The following is a 13,361-nucleotide window of genomic DNA, read 5'->3' as shown; positions in this document are numbered from 1 at the left end:
CAACATCCTATAATTTCTCTTGACCCTACCCAACCAAATTTATCAAATTCTGATGTTGTACCGAGATAGTAACTCTACCTGAGATCGAAATCCTTTTCTATGATGGACTCATTCCTAAGGATATCTTTGAATGTATAGTTTAATGAGGTGGAGGAGTTGCTTGACTGGAATGTTATGGAAATTTTGGTCATATTTAGGGAAAATCTGGCAAGGATTTTTGTCAATCCAAGTTATAATTGTTAAACTTCAAAATTTTAGGTGTCTTGAACGTTTTTGATGGTGTTGAATTCATTTCCACCATTAAAAATACCACTCAAACACTATCTCTACAAGATTTTTTGAAATTTTTTTACCTGGATTCTGACCACTTTTAACTTCTTCTACCAATTAGATGACTCCTATCTTTAAATCTTTCAACTGCAACCTTTATGCCATCTAATAAAATACTTTTGTAAACGTAAATATTTGAGCTTCATTCTACAAGATCACTGAATCCTTCGCAAAATTATTTTATCTCCTCAAATTACATCTAATTAATTATATTTATTATTATTACTTTTTATATTAATTTTAAAAACATAAAATAAATAATAACTATATAAATTTATAAAATAATTAATAAATTTTAAATTATATATATTTTATAATATTAATTAAATTTTTAATCTTATTTTCTATTTTATAATAATAATAATAATAAAATCATTAACTAAAAAGACAATAAAAAACAAATCAACATAACGACCCTCTATCCCTCATTTTTACTTAAAAAAAAAAAAAAACCTTGTATAACATATTGTAAAACCAGTAATATAGAGTGACAAAGACATATGGAGTACAATAAAAAGTGAAAGCCTTATAATTTTGCGATATTTGAAAAGTTTACATGGAAAAACATTTTTTATATAATATTTATAAAATTTTTAATAAATATATCTAATCTAATAAAACTTAAATTTTTATCATTTTATAATAATTAAAAATTTAACTAAATTAAAACTTTGTTATCTAATTTCTTCTCTTTCTATATACTAAATTTTGAGACAACAAATCTATATATGAAAATAAAATAAAATTAAACCCCTCTCTGGCAAAAGTTATAACTAGTATAGTAATTTAAAAGTGTTAATAATAATTTTATAAATTTACAAAATAAATAAAAATTTATTATTATAACACTAATATATTTAAAATTATATATATTAAAAAATTTATCATGTTTTTTTTTTTTAATTATATTATAATTTAATTAACATGAAAAAATAAATCTTTATATAATATTTTTAAAACATATTTATAAAAAAAATAATGAAAATATCCAACTCAATAAAACTTTAAAACCTTGTAATTTTGCAACAATTGAATAGCTTTATTGAACTAGATGGTATTGAAGCACCTCATCGAACCAGATGGTGTTGAAACATATGTTCCTTCATTGGAACTTTGTTGATCCTTGGTTATCTGAATCAAATGGAAATAAAATAAAATTGATCCTTAGTTCTCTAAATCAAATGGAAATAAAATAAAATAATATTTCTATATAATTATTATTGTTTGGGTTGTTTTTCCTTAATTTTTAATTATTTAATTATAATTTAAATATTATTTTTATTATTAAAATTAAAAATTTCTCATTTTTGAATTTTTTTTAATTATTTAATAATTTTTTTTTAATTATTTTATTATTATTATTATTTAAATAAAAAAATGAGCTTTTTGAAAAAGATACCAATATCCAAGTAGCTACCGGGGGATGGAGCGCGGAGCGTTGAACAAGGAAGGTAGGGCAAGGGTTTGACATCTTAGGGTTTACAGAAGCTAAAGAGAACGGGAGATAATGGCGGGGAAAAGCAGAAGGGTAATCCCTCTGCAAACAAATACAAGCTGCGAATCTATAACACAAAGTAGGGGATAAACAATACAAGACAGAGTTGAAGGAAACCATGGAAAGCAGGCAGGGGAGGGGAGAGATCCCCTCCTACAAAAATATAACGGCAGGTGAAGCAAGCGGGAGCGGAATGCAGAGAAACCCAAAGGAGAGTAACAAAGATGCGCCAGTACTAGGGAACCATTGGCAAACCAAGACAGGAGGTCAATGCCTACCAAGGGCACAGAAGAAACCAAGGTATGTAATACCTAATAACAAACTCGAAGATTATAGATGCTATATGAGAGATCATGCCTTGATATGCAATTTTGTAGGGTTTTGGCCATCAGAAAAGGACCTAGTAAAATGGATACAGCAAAGATGGAAGCCAAAAGGGCATATAGATCTAAAACTAGGAGCGAAAGGATTTTTCACAGTGATATTTGCAAACCTGGAAGATAAGGAAATAACATTTGAAGAAGGACCATACTTTATGAATAATGCCAGCTTGTTCATGAGACATTGGGAAGAAAGATATAACTCGGACAATGAGAAAATGCTAGCAGCACCCATTTGGGTCAGATTATTTGGCCTACCAGTGGAGTTCTGGGACCCTAACATTCTGGAAGGGATCAGTAATACAATTGGGACCTTCGTCAAAGTAGCTGAGTCAACAAAAAGAGGGAAGTACACATATTATGCAAGGATATGCGTCTATATGAGTATAGGAGAGCCACTGCCTGAATATATAGAGCTAGAATACCATGATGAGATATGGCAGCAACCAATGGATTATGAACACATACCTTTCAGGTGCAGAAGGTTCCATGAATACGGGCATCTTTACAAGCACTGCCCTTTAAACAAAGAAGAGGAAATATCAAGAAAACAAGAAGAAGAACAAAGGAGGGCAAAGAGAGCAGATGCTGGGGAATTGGGCTTCCAGGAGGTCCATAGGAGGAAAAAATCAGGCAAGGAAGGAATAAGGATACAACAACAAGAAAAACCTGTAATAGTTGAAAGTCAAAATAAATTCCAGGCCCTACAGGAGGATGAAGAAGAGAACGCAGGAAAAACGATTGAAGAAGATGACAATGAGAATGAGCCAATGGAAATTATTAAAGAGACAAAGGATAAAGACATAGCTCACATCAGGGAGGCCGAAGAAGGGGTAGGGGAAAGCCTGGAGATAACAATAGAGCAAGCCCAGACAGGGATAGAATCACAAAAAGACAGTGGGAATGAAGAGGAAAGAATCATGAGGAAAATGCTACAGGAATGGAAAAATCTTGATGAGAGATTTATCCCGGAAACTCAGAAACAATTATATAAAGAAACATTCCAAAAATACAAGGAGAAGAAAGGCAGCACCTCGGAAAACCAAATAGACCAAACAGGGGCACAAGCAAGCCACAGCTTGGGAATGGACAGTACTGGCAAGGGGGGTAGAAAGAGAGGTAGAAGAACATTAAATGAGACTATACAAGCAGTAGGAGAAATCCTGGTCAACTCAGGTAGGGTTATACCCCTATCAGAGGTGTTCCAACAACCACCAAAGAAGTTTTAAATGATAGTCACAAGTTGGAATATTAGGGGCCTCAACAGTAAAGGAAAGCAGAGGTATTTAAAAGAGAGGCTGAAGAAAGAAAAACCTGGTATCATGATAATCCAAGAGATGAAAATTAGCTCGCAACAACTGGAAGGAATAATTAAAAAACTAAGAATGCAATATGAGGTAATGGGCCAAGATGCGAGTGGTACAGCAGGGGGCCTAGCAATCATATGGAACCCTGAGGAGATAATATTTGAAAACTGGATAAGCCTTCCCAGAATCCTCACTGGGTTGTTTAGAATAGTAGGATCAGCGGAGAGAATCCTCATTTCAGGAGTCTATGGACCGCACATACCAAGAGATCGAGAAAATTTTCTTAAGAACGTGCAAGCTGCTAGAAGGATCTCCCCTGGAACACCCTGGATAGTAGGAGGAGATTTTAATATGATTAGAACTGCAGATGAAAAGAAAGGTGGCATAAGAAGACCAGATCAGAATATGGAGGCATTTAATGAGATGAATACAGAACAGAGGCTGGTGGATATACCAACAATTAATGGTATTTATACATGGAACAATCGAAGAGGGGGAAGAAATCAAATAGCTTCTAGATTAGACAGATTCCTTTTATCAGAACAAATTATGAACCGGGATGTTTTTGTGGAAGCAAAAATAATGCCCGCAATAGGCTCAGATCATTGGCCGATCAGGCTGGAAATAGATATCAAGAAAAACTCAGGTAAAAAACCATTCAGGTTTGAGGCCTTTTGGCTCAGGAACCCTCAATTCTTACTAAAAACAGAGGAATGGTGGACTCAAAGTACACTAAAAGGAAAAGGGAAGATGCACACCTTCCAGCTAAAGCTCAAAGAATTGAAAGGGAAAATAAAGAAATGGAATAAAGAAGAATTTGGGAATATATTGGAGGAGAAAAATAAACTAGAAAAAGAAATGGAAGAAATACAACAAAAAATAATTATAGAAGGACGAACGGAGGAAAGATGTAAAGAAGAAGGAGTCATAATAAGTCAACTAGAAGAGCGGAGGAAACAGGAGAAGATCCTGTGGAAACAAAAAGCCAGGGTCAACTGGCTACGGGAAGGAGAAAGAAACACCAAGTTCTTTCACCAAGCTATGATACAACATAGACAAAAGAATAGGATATTCTCCATTAAAAATGAAGAAGGAGAAAGGATAATAGAACAAGAAGGAATTGAGAAAGTATTGGTTGAACACCACAAAGAAATTCTGACAGAACCACAAATTGATCGTACAACAGCTATAGAACGCATATGTAATGAAATCCCTAAAATAGTAACAGAAGAGCAGAACAAGGCCCTGATGAGAGCAGCAACGCTTGAGGAAGTGGAAGAAATAGTGAAGAGTATGAATAAAGGCAAAGCACCAGGACTTGATGGATACAAGGTGGAGTTTTATTAAGCAGGATGGCATTTTCTGGTAAGGAGATCCTGGACGTAGTAGAAGAATCCCGTATGAAACAAAAGGTATGGCCAGCTATAAACTCGACTTTTTTTACCCTGATCCCTAAAAATGCTAACTCTGAAAATGCCCAGGGTTTTCGCCCAATTGCCTTGTGTAATGTAATATACAAAATAATAGCCACTCTGATAGCAAAAAGATTAAAACCCCTTCTATCTAGCTTAATTTCTCCAAAACAAATAGGATTTGTCGATGGAAGACAAATTCTTGACGGTTTAGTAGTAACACAAGAAGTGATACACTCTCTAAAAAAGAAGAAGCAGAAAGGAATGATGATAAAGCTCGATTTGTCAAAAGCCTATGATCGCTTGAGTTGGAAATATCTCAAGAAAGTCCTGGAGACATTTGGTTTCAGTAACAGATGGATAGAATGGGTGTACAGCATGATATCAACTCCTAATTTCTCAATTCTAATAAATGGGGTACCTACGACAACTTTCAATGCTACTAGAGGAATAAGGCAAGGGGACCCTTTATCTCCTTTCTTATTCATAATGGTAGCAGAGGGTCTAGGAAGATACTTTAAAAAGGAGCTAAGGGAAAGGAAAATTAAGGGCCTAAAGTTATGGGGAAACAATCTGCCCATAACCCATCAACAGTTTGTAGACAACATTATGCTATTCTGTGAGGTCTCAATAAAAGAAGTAAGGAATATCAAAAGAATCCTGGACCTATTTATGGAGGCATCGGGTATGGAAGTTAATAAGGAGAAATCATGTACTTTCATTTTTAACACTATGGACTCAATCAAGACTCATCTAACCAGAACGCTAGGGTTCTGGCATGGAGAACTACCAACAAAATACTTGGGGATTCAGTTAGATACAAATCCCACAAGAATGGTAAACTGGCAGAAGATTATTGAAAAACTCAAGAACAAATTGGCAAGCTGGTCTTTTAGATCCCTGAATATAGTAGGCAGAATAGTTCTACTGAAGTCAGTCCTCCAAGCAATACCTATTTACCCCTTATCTATCATGGCTGCTCCCAAATGGGCGTGCACAAAAATAAAAGAAATTTTTGGAAAATTCATTTGGGGCGGACCAAATCAACAAAAGAAATGGGCTTTGGTCTCATGAAAAAATTTAATGAAAAGAAAAGAGGAAGGGGGCCTTGGATTGAGAGACCCGGAGGTGCTAAACAAGGTGCTAGGAGCAAAACTGTGGTGGCGGTGGATGAGGGGAGGAGATGACCTATGGAAGATAATTTGGACCTAGAAGTATAATATGCCGACAACAACAGAAGAAATCCTCAGAATGGAAGAGACCCCGAAAGGCTCTACAATTTGGGAACTTGCAAGCCAGAACATGAATATTATAAAAAACCATGCCTTCTGGGAAATAAGAGGAGGAAGGAATGCTAGATTTTGGGAAGAGGGGTGGCAACAAAGAAACAAATTGATCAATTTTCAAGCTCTGCAAAGTATACAACAAAAAGCGCTCAGGGAGGAGAGAAAATATGTAAGGGACTCTTGGATAGAAGGAGAGACAGATGGAATATGGAGAATATGGAGAAAGCCAGAAGAATGGGATGAAAACATCAATCAAGAACAGCAAGGAATATATTTAAAAGAATTAGAATCAAGGAAAATAAAAGCCTGAACAGGGAAAGATATTCTCAGATGGGGAAAATCAACGAAAGGAACCTTTACAGTTAAGGAGGCCTACTATTTGACAAAGCATCAAGAGAGGGTGGAGGAAACCAAAGAATGGAAAGTTATTTGGGACAACAAATGGTGGCCAAAGATAGCCATATTTGCATGGCTAGTTGGAAGAGAAAGAATTTTAACATGGGATAAAATCCAAAAGAGAGGCTTCCTTGGGCCATCAAGGTGTAGTCTCTGCAATATAGAAACTAAAACCCAGGAACACATTCTGAACAACTGCTTGTTTGCTCGGCATATATGGGAAAAGGTCAGAAATCTCTTTGGTAAATTAAACAAAGACCCCAGTGACATAAAAAAGACCATTTTTCAATGGAGTAAAGAACAATTCCTCTGTAAAGTGGTCAAGAGAGCTTGGAATCTGACAGTGGGTTTTTTGATATGGCTCCTATGGAAGGAACGAAATCGAAGGATTTTCTTAGACAAAATAATAAACCAGAAGGGATATGGAAAAGAATTCTAAACTCTATTAGAGAAACGGTTCTAGCCAAAGACAGGGATGAGGAAGATTGGAAAGCAAATAAGGAAGAAGGACAAATCCTAACGAAATTAAATATGAAATTTGATATGATCTACCCCAAGAAAGAAAGACAGCAAAATACTTAGATTCATAGCCCAGAGCAGTTCAGATACCCGAGAGAAAAATTCATCAAGTTGAATTTTGACGGGGCCTCCAAAGGGAAACCAGGGAATGCAGGCTTTGGGGGTATCTTTAGAGACAGTGAGAAACACACCAGATGGGTGTATGCGGAATGGGGAGGTGAAATGACTAACAATGAAGCAGAACTGTGGGCGGTGCATCAAGGGTTAAGGATAGCTGTAAGGAATAGCTACATGAACCTAGAGATAGAGGGGGATTCACAGGTGGTAGTAGAGATGCTCTGGAAACTCAATAATGGGAGAAACTGGGAGCAGATAGCTGGAAGCTGGAGGACAGCTGGGATTGTTCAAGATTTGGCGGAATTATTAAAGAGAATAGACTATAAAATTATCAATCATGTCAGAAGGAAGGGCAATAAGGCTGCAGACTTCCTTGCCAACTGGGGGAGTAACGAACAGGAAAGGAAAATTGATAACAGATGGCCTACAATAATGAATAATCCGAGATGGGAGGAAGTTGCAACCATAATCACTCAAGACCATGATGAATCCACAAACCAATAAAAATGAGTGCAAGAGATCCCCGATCGGGGTGATTTTGACGGTGTACAGAATAATAAATCCAAATCAGGTGAGAAGGAAGGACAGGACAGAGGAGGGTCAGATAATTATGAATAAGGATAGAGAGATCATCAGAAGAGAGCGCATCTCAAGGAGGAACGTTGATGGAGTGGTGACGGAGGGAGGTGGAAATGACAGAATGTCAGAAATCAAACATGAGTATGACAGTACGAAGGAAGGACGAAAGGACGCATGCGGTGAAGGAGGTAACAAGTGGCAAGTAGAACAAGCAAAGGAAGCAACGAGAAACCGGAAGAGACGAAGACATAAAAAAGGAAAGCGTGATAAAGGAAAGAAAACGTGAAAGGAAACAATAGAGAATTGGCAAAGAGGTAGGGTGGCGAGGGCTCGAACCAAGATAACAGGAGGACAGAGGAGCTGGAAAATCCAAACAGACAGTGCAGAAGGTAAGGGTCGAATGGCGACAAGAAGAAGGTCGAGGAACGATGGGAGTGAAGCCAATGGAGAACGAAGCAGCCAAGAAAAGAAAGGAAAAGGAATAGCGGAAGAAGAAATGGCTGAGGATATCTTAATTGTCCAGGAAGATTGAGAGGATGACATAGAGATGTTTGATTCAGACCAGGACAAAGGGGAGCAGGCACGAGAGAAGATTAGGAGGTAGTAAAGCCCGAGACGAATGACAAGCAGGAGACCAGGGAAGAGGACGAATGGAGAGGTCAAGGGCGAGAATGAGGTCGTGATTTCGGCAGTGCCTCGGGCACGAAGAGTCGGGGAGGCAGAGGAAATTACAGGAATAGAGGAGGCACAGGAGGGAGACGGAGACAACGCGGAAGGGGAAGGGGAAGAGTAGGAGGTTACCGGGAAGAACATACAACTACACCTGCTAGAAAATCCAGAAGATCTATAGGAAAAAAGATTCAGTTCGCGGAGAGAGCCTATTGTGAGAACACCAACAAGGACATTAGAAGTATAATACAACAACTGGAAGAGGAAGCAACTCAGGGAAAATCAGACTCTGAAATGGAAGACTGGGAATATCTCCTCCCGGATCCAGGAAACACGAGAGGCCGTATGACTCTGTATAAGCAGGCTCTACACGTTTACTGGGTAATGAAAAGAGTACTAGCTAAGGCAATGGAGCAAGTAGCTATGGAAATGGCAATGCTTTCTCAAGGAATTCCAAATTTAAAGAAAGAACTGAAGAACATCCAGATTACTCTGTTAATGCAGGACAAAAAAATGGATAAAATACAGCAGCAGATAAAGGACTGCTACCCAGACATCAAGAAAGAAGTGGAGCAGCAGACAGGCATGGCGACGCAATAATGGAAGATATGTATATATGCTGGTTTCAAGAAATTGTTAGATAGTAGAGTGAAATCTTTAGTTCCTTTTTGAAGTTTAGAATGCAGACACGAAACAATATAAATCTTTATGATTGTTTAGTATATTTAGCCTGGACAAGAAGAATTAGAACTTTCTATTTTTGGATGGATGTTAAAAATTTTAGGTGGCCAATAAACTCGGCTTGCCTTTGGGGCGGGTTGAGGCCACCACAAGCATGTAGTGGTTTTGATTCGTAGTAATAGAAAAAGAAAGGTCCCTCCGCAGTTTACAAAAAAAAAGAAGAGCTTTTTAATTTAATTTTTGAATTTTTCCCTTATTAATTATTTAATTATAATTTTCATTGTTCAAATTAAAAAAAAAAAAACTTTCTTCACTTGACTTTAATGGATTTTTTATTAAATTATTATTCTTCCTCTAATGGTTAATTAATTTCTTATTTATTAAAGGCTTACTAGCACTGGTTTATATTCATTTTATACTCTCTAGTCCATGATGATAGATGGAGTGTCTAATTTACAAGTTTAAAATCCTATACATAGTTTTGTCCAGAAATTTTTTGTGAATATAAATAACTGTGGAAATCTCCATTCTATTATTTTAATTTGACTCTAATTTCTTTTTTTGCAAACCAATTTTTGGTTATATATATACTCACTTAAAAGTGCTTTTCTTATACTCTAAGTCATTATAACAATAATAGTCAAAGACATCAAAGCTCACAATATCACTTATAAGGGTAAGACTTTTGCTTATGTGATATCTCCTTATAATTTTTTTTTGTCTCTTTGGTGAAAACCGGGCTTTAAGAAAGGTATTGTAAAATTCCATCTAAACTCCTTTTGATTAATGAAATTCTATGCACAAATTTAAAAAAAACAAAAACAAAACAAAACAAAACTTGTAAGTATTTAAAATGATTATTCCTTTTTACCATAGATAAGGTATTAATATTTTTTTAAAATTAAATTATAAAGAAAAGTGATATTTAGTGATATACATTTGATTAGGATTAAGTGTTATTAAAAAATATATCATTTAATCTCAACTATAATTATAATGAATTTTAATTTTATTTGAAAGTATGGTTTATATTAAAATTGTATTTTAATTTTCGAGTTAGAGCTCATTTTCATTTTCTATATATAATGAAATAAGTTAATGACCCAAAACGTAAAAGTATATAGTAAATGTGAAAATTTACCTCTTTATAAATTATTAACAAATTATCATAATAATATGCTATTTTTTAATAATTATAATGACTGAAGTTAAATGAACATGTGTAATGAATCAAGTTACATTTATGGATAATACTCAATAATAATTATCTTCATTATCAATAAATCACAAAGTTACAATAAATTTTACTATTTTAAAATATGAAAATTAAAAAAATTATACTCATAAACAAATAATATATATATGAAAACTATTTTTATAAATGACACGTCCAAAAATCTAAAAAAAAAGAAGAGAATGATAAAAACATATGTGTGGTACAAATGAGTTATATATATATATACTATGGTGAATTCCTTACTAGATGGAGTAATCTATGCTAGGCTGAAGATCAAAATTAGCAAATGTCATTATATCCAACAACCCATAAACTAGATATATCAAAAATTTATAACTTCTAATTTTATATAATAAGTACATATCTACTTTCATGAAATTATTTTTCCTATAAACTAACCAACTTTACCACCACCCCACTTATTGAGATAACAAAATTTTATATAATAACCACATACCCACTTTCATTAAAAAAAAATTCCATAACCAAATATAATCTCATTTGTTTTATTAAATATTAAATATTAATCTTTTAGTAATCACATCTTATTCACATCAGTTCAATAACCAATTTAGAAAAAATACAAACTATTTGGAATCTTTAATTTTTATAGTTAACTTTTAAGGCTGATAATTTTAATCTAAAATTTATCAAAATGTTATCAAAATTACCATTATTTTCCAAATAAAGTTATGACCTCTATCCGATTTTGAAAAGCCCCTGCTAAACAATCCACACGGCGAATCTAAATGTCCAACGCATTAACATCATTTTGTTCCGCTAAGTTCAGGAACATGGTACTCAACTCTTACCAGAATTTTGGTTATGGTAGCTCTCATAGGCATTAATTTCAGCATGCAGACGTTATAATAATGGAAATTTTATGATAAAGATTGCAACAATAGGATTTGCCTAAGAGCTTAATTTCTATTTTCCTAACCTTCTTGTTTATTGCTTTTGTGTACTATGCGCAGAGTCATAATAAAAACAATAGACCATAAACGAAATATGTTCTTAACTTTCTTGTTTATGTGTACTGTGTAAAGTTATAATAAAAACAATAAAATAGAATGAACGAAATAGCAAACATTTTAGAGGTCGGATTAAATTAAAATTTATTATTATATTAATTAAAAATAAAATTTAAAAAAATGAAGGATAATAAGTTGAATTAAGATAATAAAAAAATGTTAAATAATCATGCTAGAGCTAAGGGGACATTGATCATGATCATTCAAGGTAAGGTCTAAATCGATAATTATTGGACCAATATCAAATGGTTACATAGAGTCTTATTCATCATTTGGAGGATTTTAGGGCTTAGGCCCTTCAAAATGGTGAGGTCAGGGTTAGTATTTTTTTTTGTCTTTCCTCAGTGAAGGTAGGGGGCCAATACCACTTATGCTCTTGTCTTTCTAACACTTGTCAATTGACTCAATGATGATGCTTACTATTGCTTTTGTAGGATCAATCTAGTTGATGCAAGGTGTGAGGAGTGATGTCACTCCCTACTCATGGTATAAGGGGTCTTAACCCAAAAGTCTAGATGTTGTTGGAGTTGGTTCATCTCCATTCTTAAATTCCACACTTGCAACATGATTTGCAAGTACAATTTGATACATGTTAGTGTACCATTGTATTAAGAAAAGCTTTGGATATGAAACATCAAATTAAAGGCATCATCATTATGATTCTTCCATATCTCAAAAATGAATTTGATTTTAACATGCATCCAAGCTAGTTGGAACTTAATGGCCCAAGGTAATTGCTTAAGAATGTACAACTCTCTAGAATAAGTTAGGTATATTTAGATGCATTTATGGGTTATAGTGATAGTTGGATGGTTTAGGAATAAGTTTATGCAAACCCTTGTTTAAGCAGAGTTTTACTTAATATTCACATTTAATATTACTAGCTTAGCACAAGAAATACTAAAATAAGTCAACATAGAAAATAAAAAAAAGTGAGAACAAATACCATACCATCCACATAATGAACACAATACGTACCCTAGAAAACCCAATATGGGAAAACTTAGTGAGAATATGAGGACTATTCCCTGCTCCTTTCTTCTCAAATACAAAATACAAATACAAAGATTGTGAACTCACTATGGAGTTGTCAATGACACCATCACCTATATCATTGCTATGTGTTCTTCTACATCCTATGTTCTACTCTAGTGTTTGATTCACTTCCTCTAGTCAACATTGAAATAGTAAAATCAATACAATGAGAGTAAAACCCATTTTCTGAGCAATGCACTATTTGACAACACCTTCATGACTATGGACTCAACTCTTTATTAGATTTAGGGTTAGGTTGATTAGGATTTAGGTTTTGGACCTTCTAAAGTCATTTTTAAATCCAATATATGACCAAATCTGCATGTGTGGGTAATGGTCACTAATGTCATATCCACTCAAAACTATGGTGGTTAATCATTAGGGGATTTTTGAGGTCTAAGATGGGCCTCTTAAGAAAAATGTACAACAAAAATAAACTTTATAAGACCAATAGAATTCAAGATGATGATGTCAACCATGGGGGATGATTCACCATTTTTGGAGTAAAAAAGTACAAAGATTAAAAAATAATATAATAATGAAATAATTATATTATTTCATTATACAGAATCAAAGATAAAAGTAGTTACATCATCCAAAAACAAAAATTATTTCATTATTATATTATTTTTTAATCTTATAGTATAATGAAATAATGGATGATCACCATTTTTGGAGTAAAAAGGTACAAAGATTAAAAAATAATATAATAATGAAATAATTATATTATTTCATTATACAGAATCAAAGATAAAAGTAGTTACATCATCCAAAAACAAAAATTATTTCATTATTATATTATTTTTTAATCTTATAGTATAATGAAATAATGGATGATTCACCATTTTTGGAGTAAAAAAGTACAAAGATTAAAAAATAATATAATA

General features: G+C 33.9%; 1 protein-coding gene across 1 annotated transcript; it reads left to right on the top strand.

Annotated features, from left to right (window-relative positions):
- The first annotated feature begins 7,347 nt into the window (after nucleotides 1-7,347).
- LOC149230136 (uncharacterized) lies at nucleotides 7,348-7,746 on the top strand. The gene has a single exon (XM_089381210.1). The coding sequence runs from the start codon at nucleotides 7,348-7,350 to the stop codon at nucleotides 7,744-7,746; it is 399 nt and encodes a 132-aa protein (XP_089237336.1).
- Nucleotides 7,747-13,361: the final 5,615 nt, after the last annotated feature.

Source organism: Pinus tabuliformis, chromosome J (assembly GCF_031772625.1).
Source record: "Pinus tabuliformis cultivar Carrire ecotype Pingquan chromosome J, CPIR1, whole genome shotgun sequence".
NCBI classification, from domain to species: domain Eukaryota; kingdom Viridiplantae; phylum Streptophyta; class Pinopsida; order Pinales; family Pinaceae; genus Pinus; species Pinus tabuliformis.
This window is presented reverse-complemented; position numbering and strand designations above follow the sequence as displayed.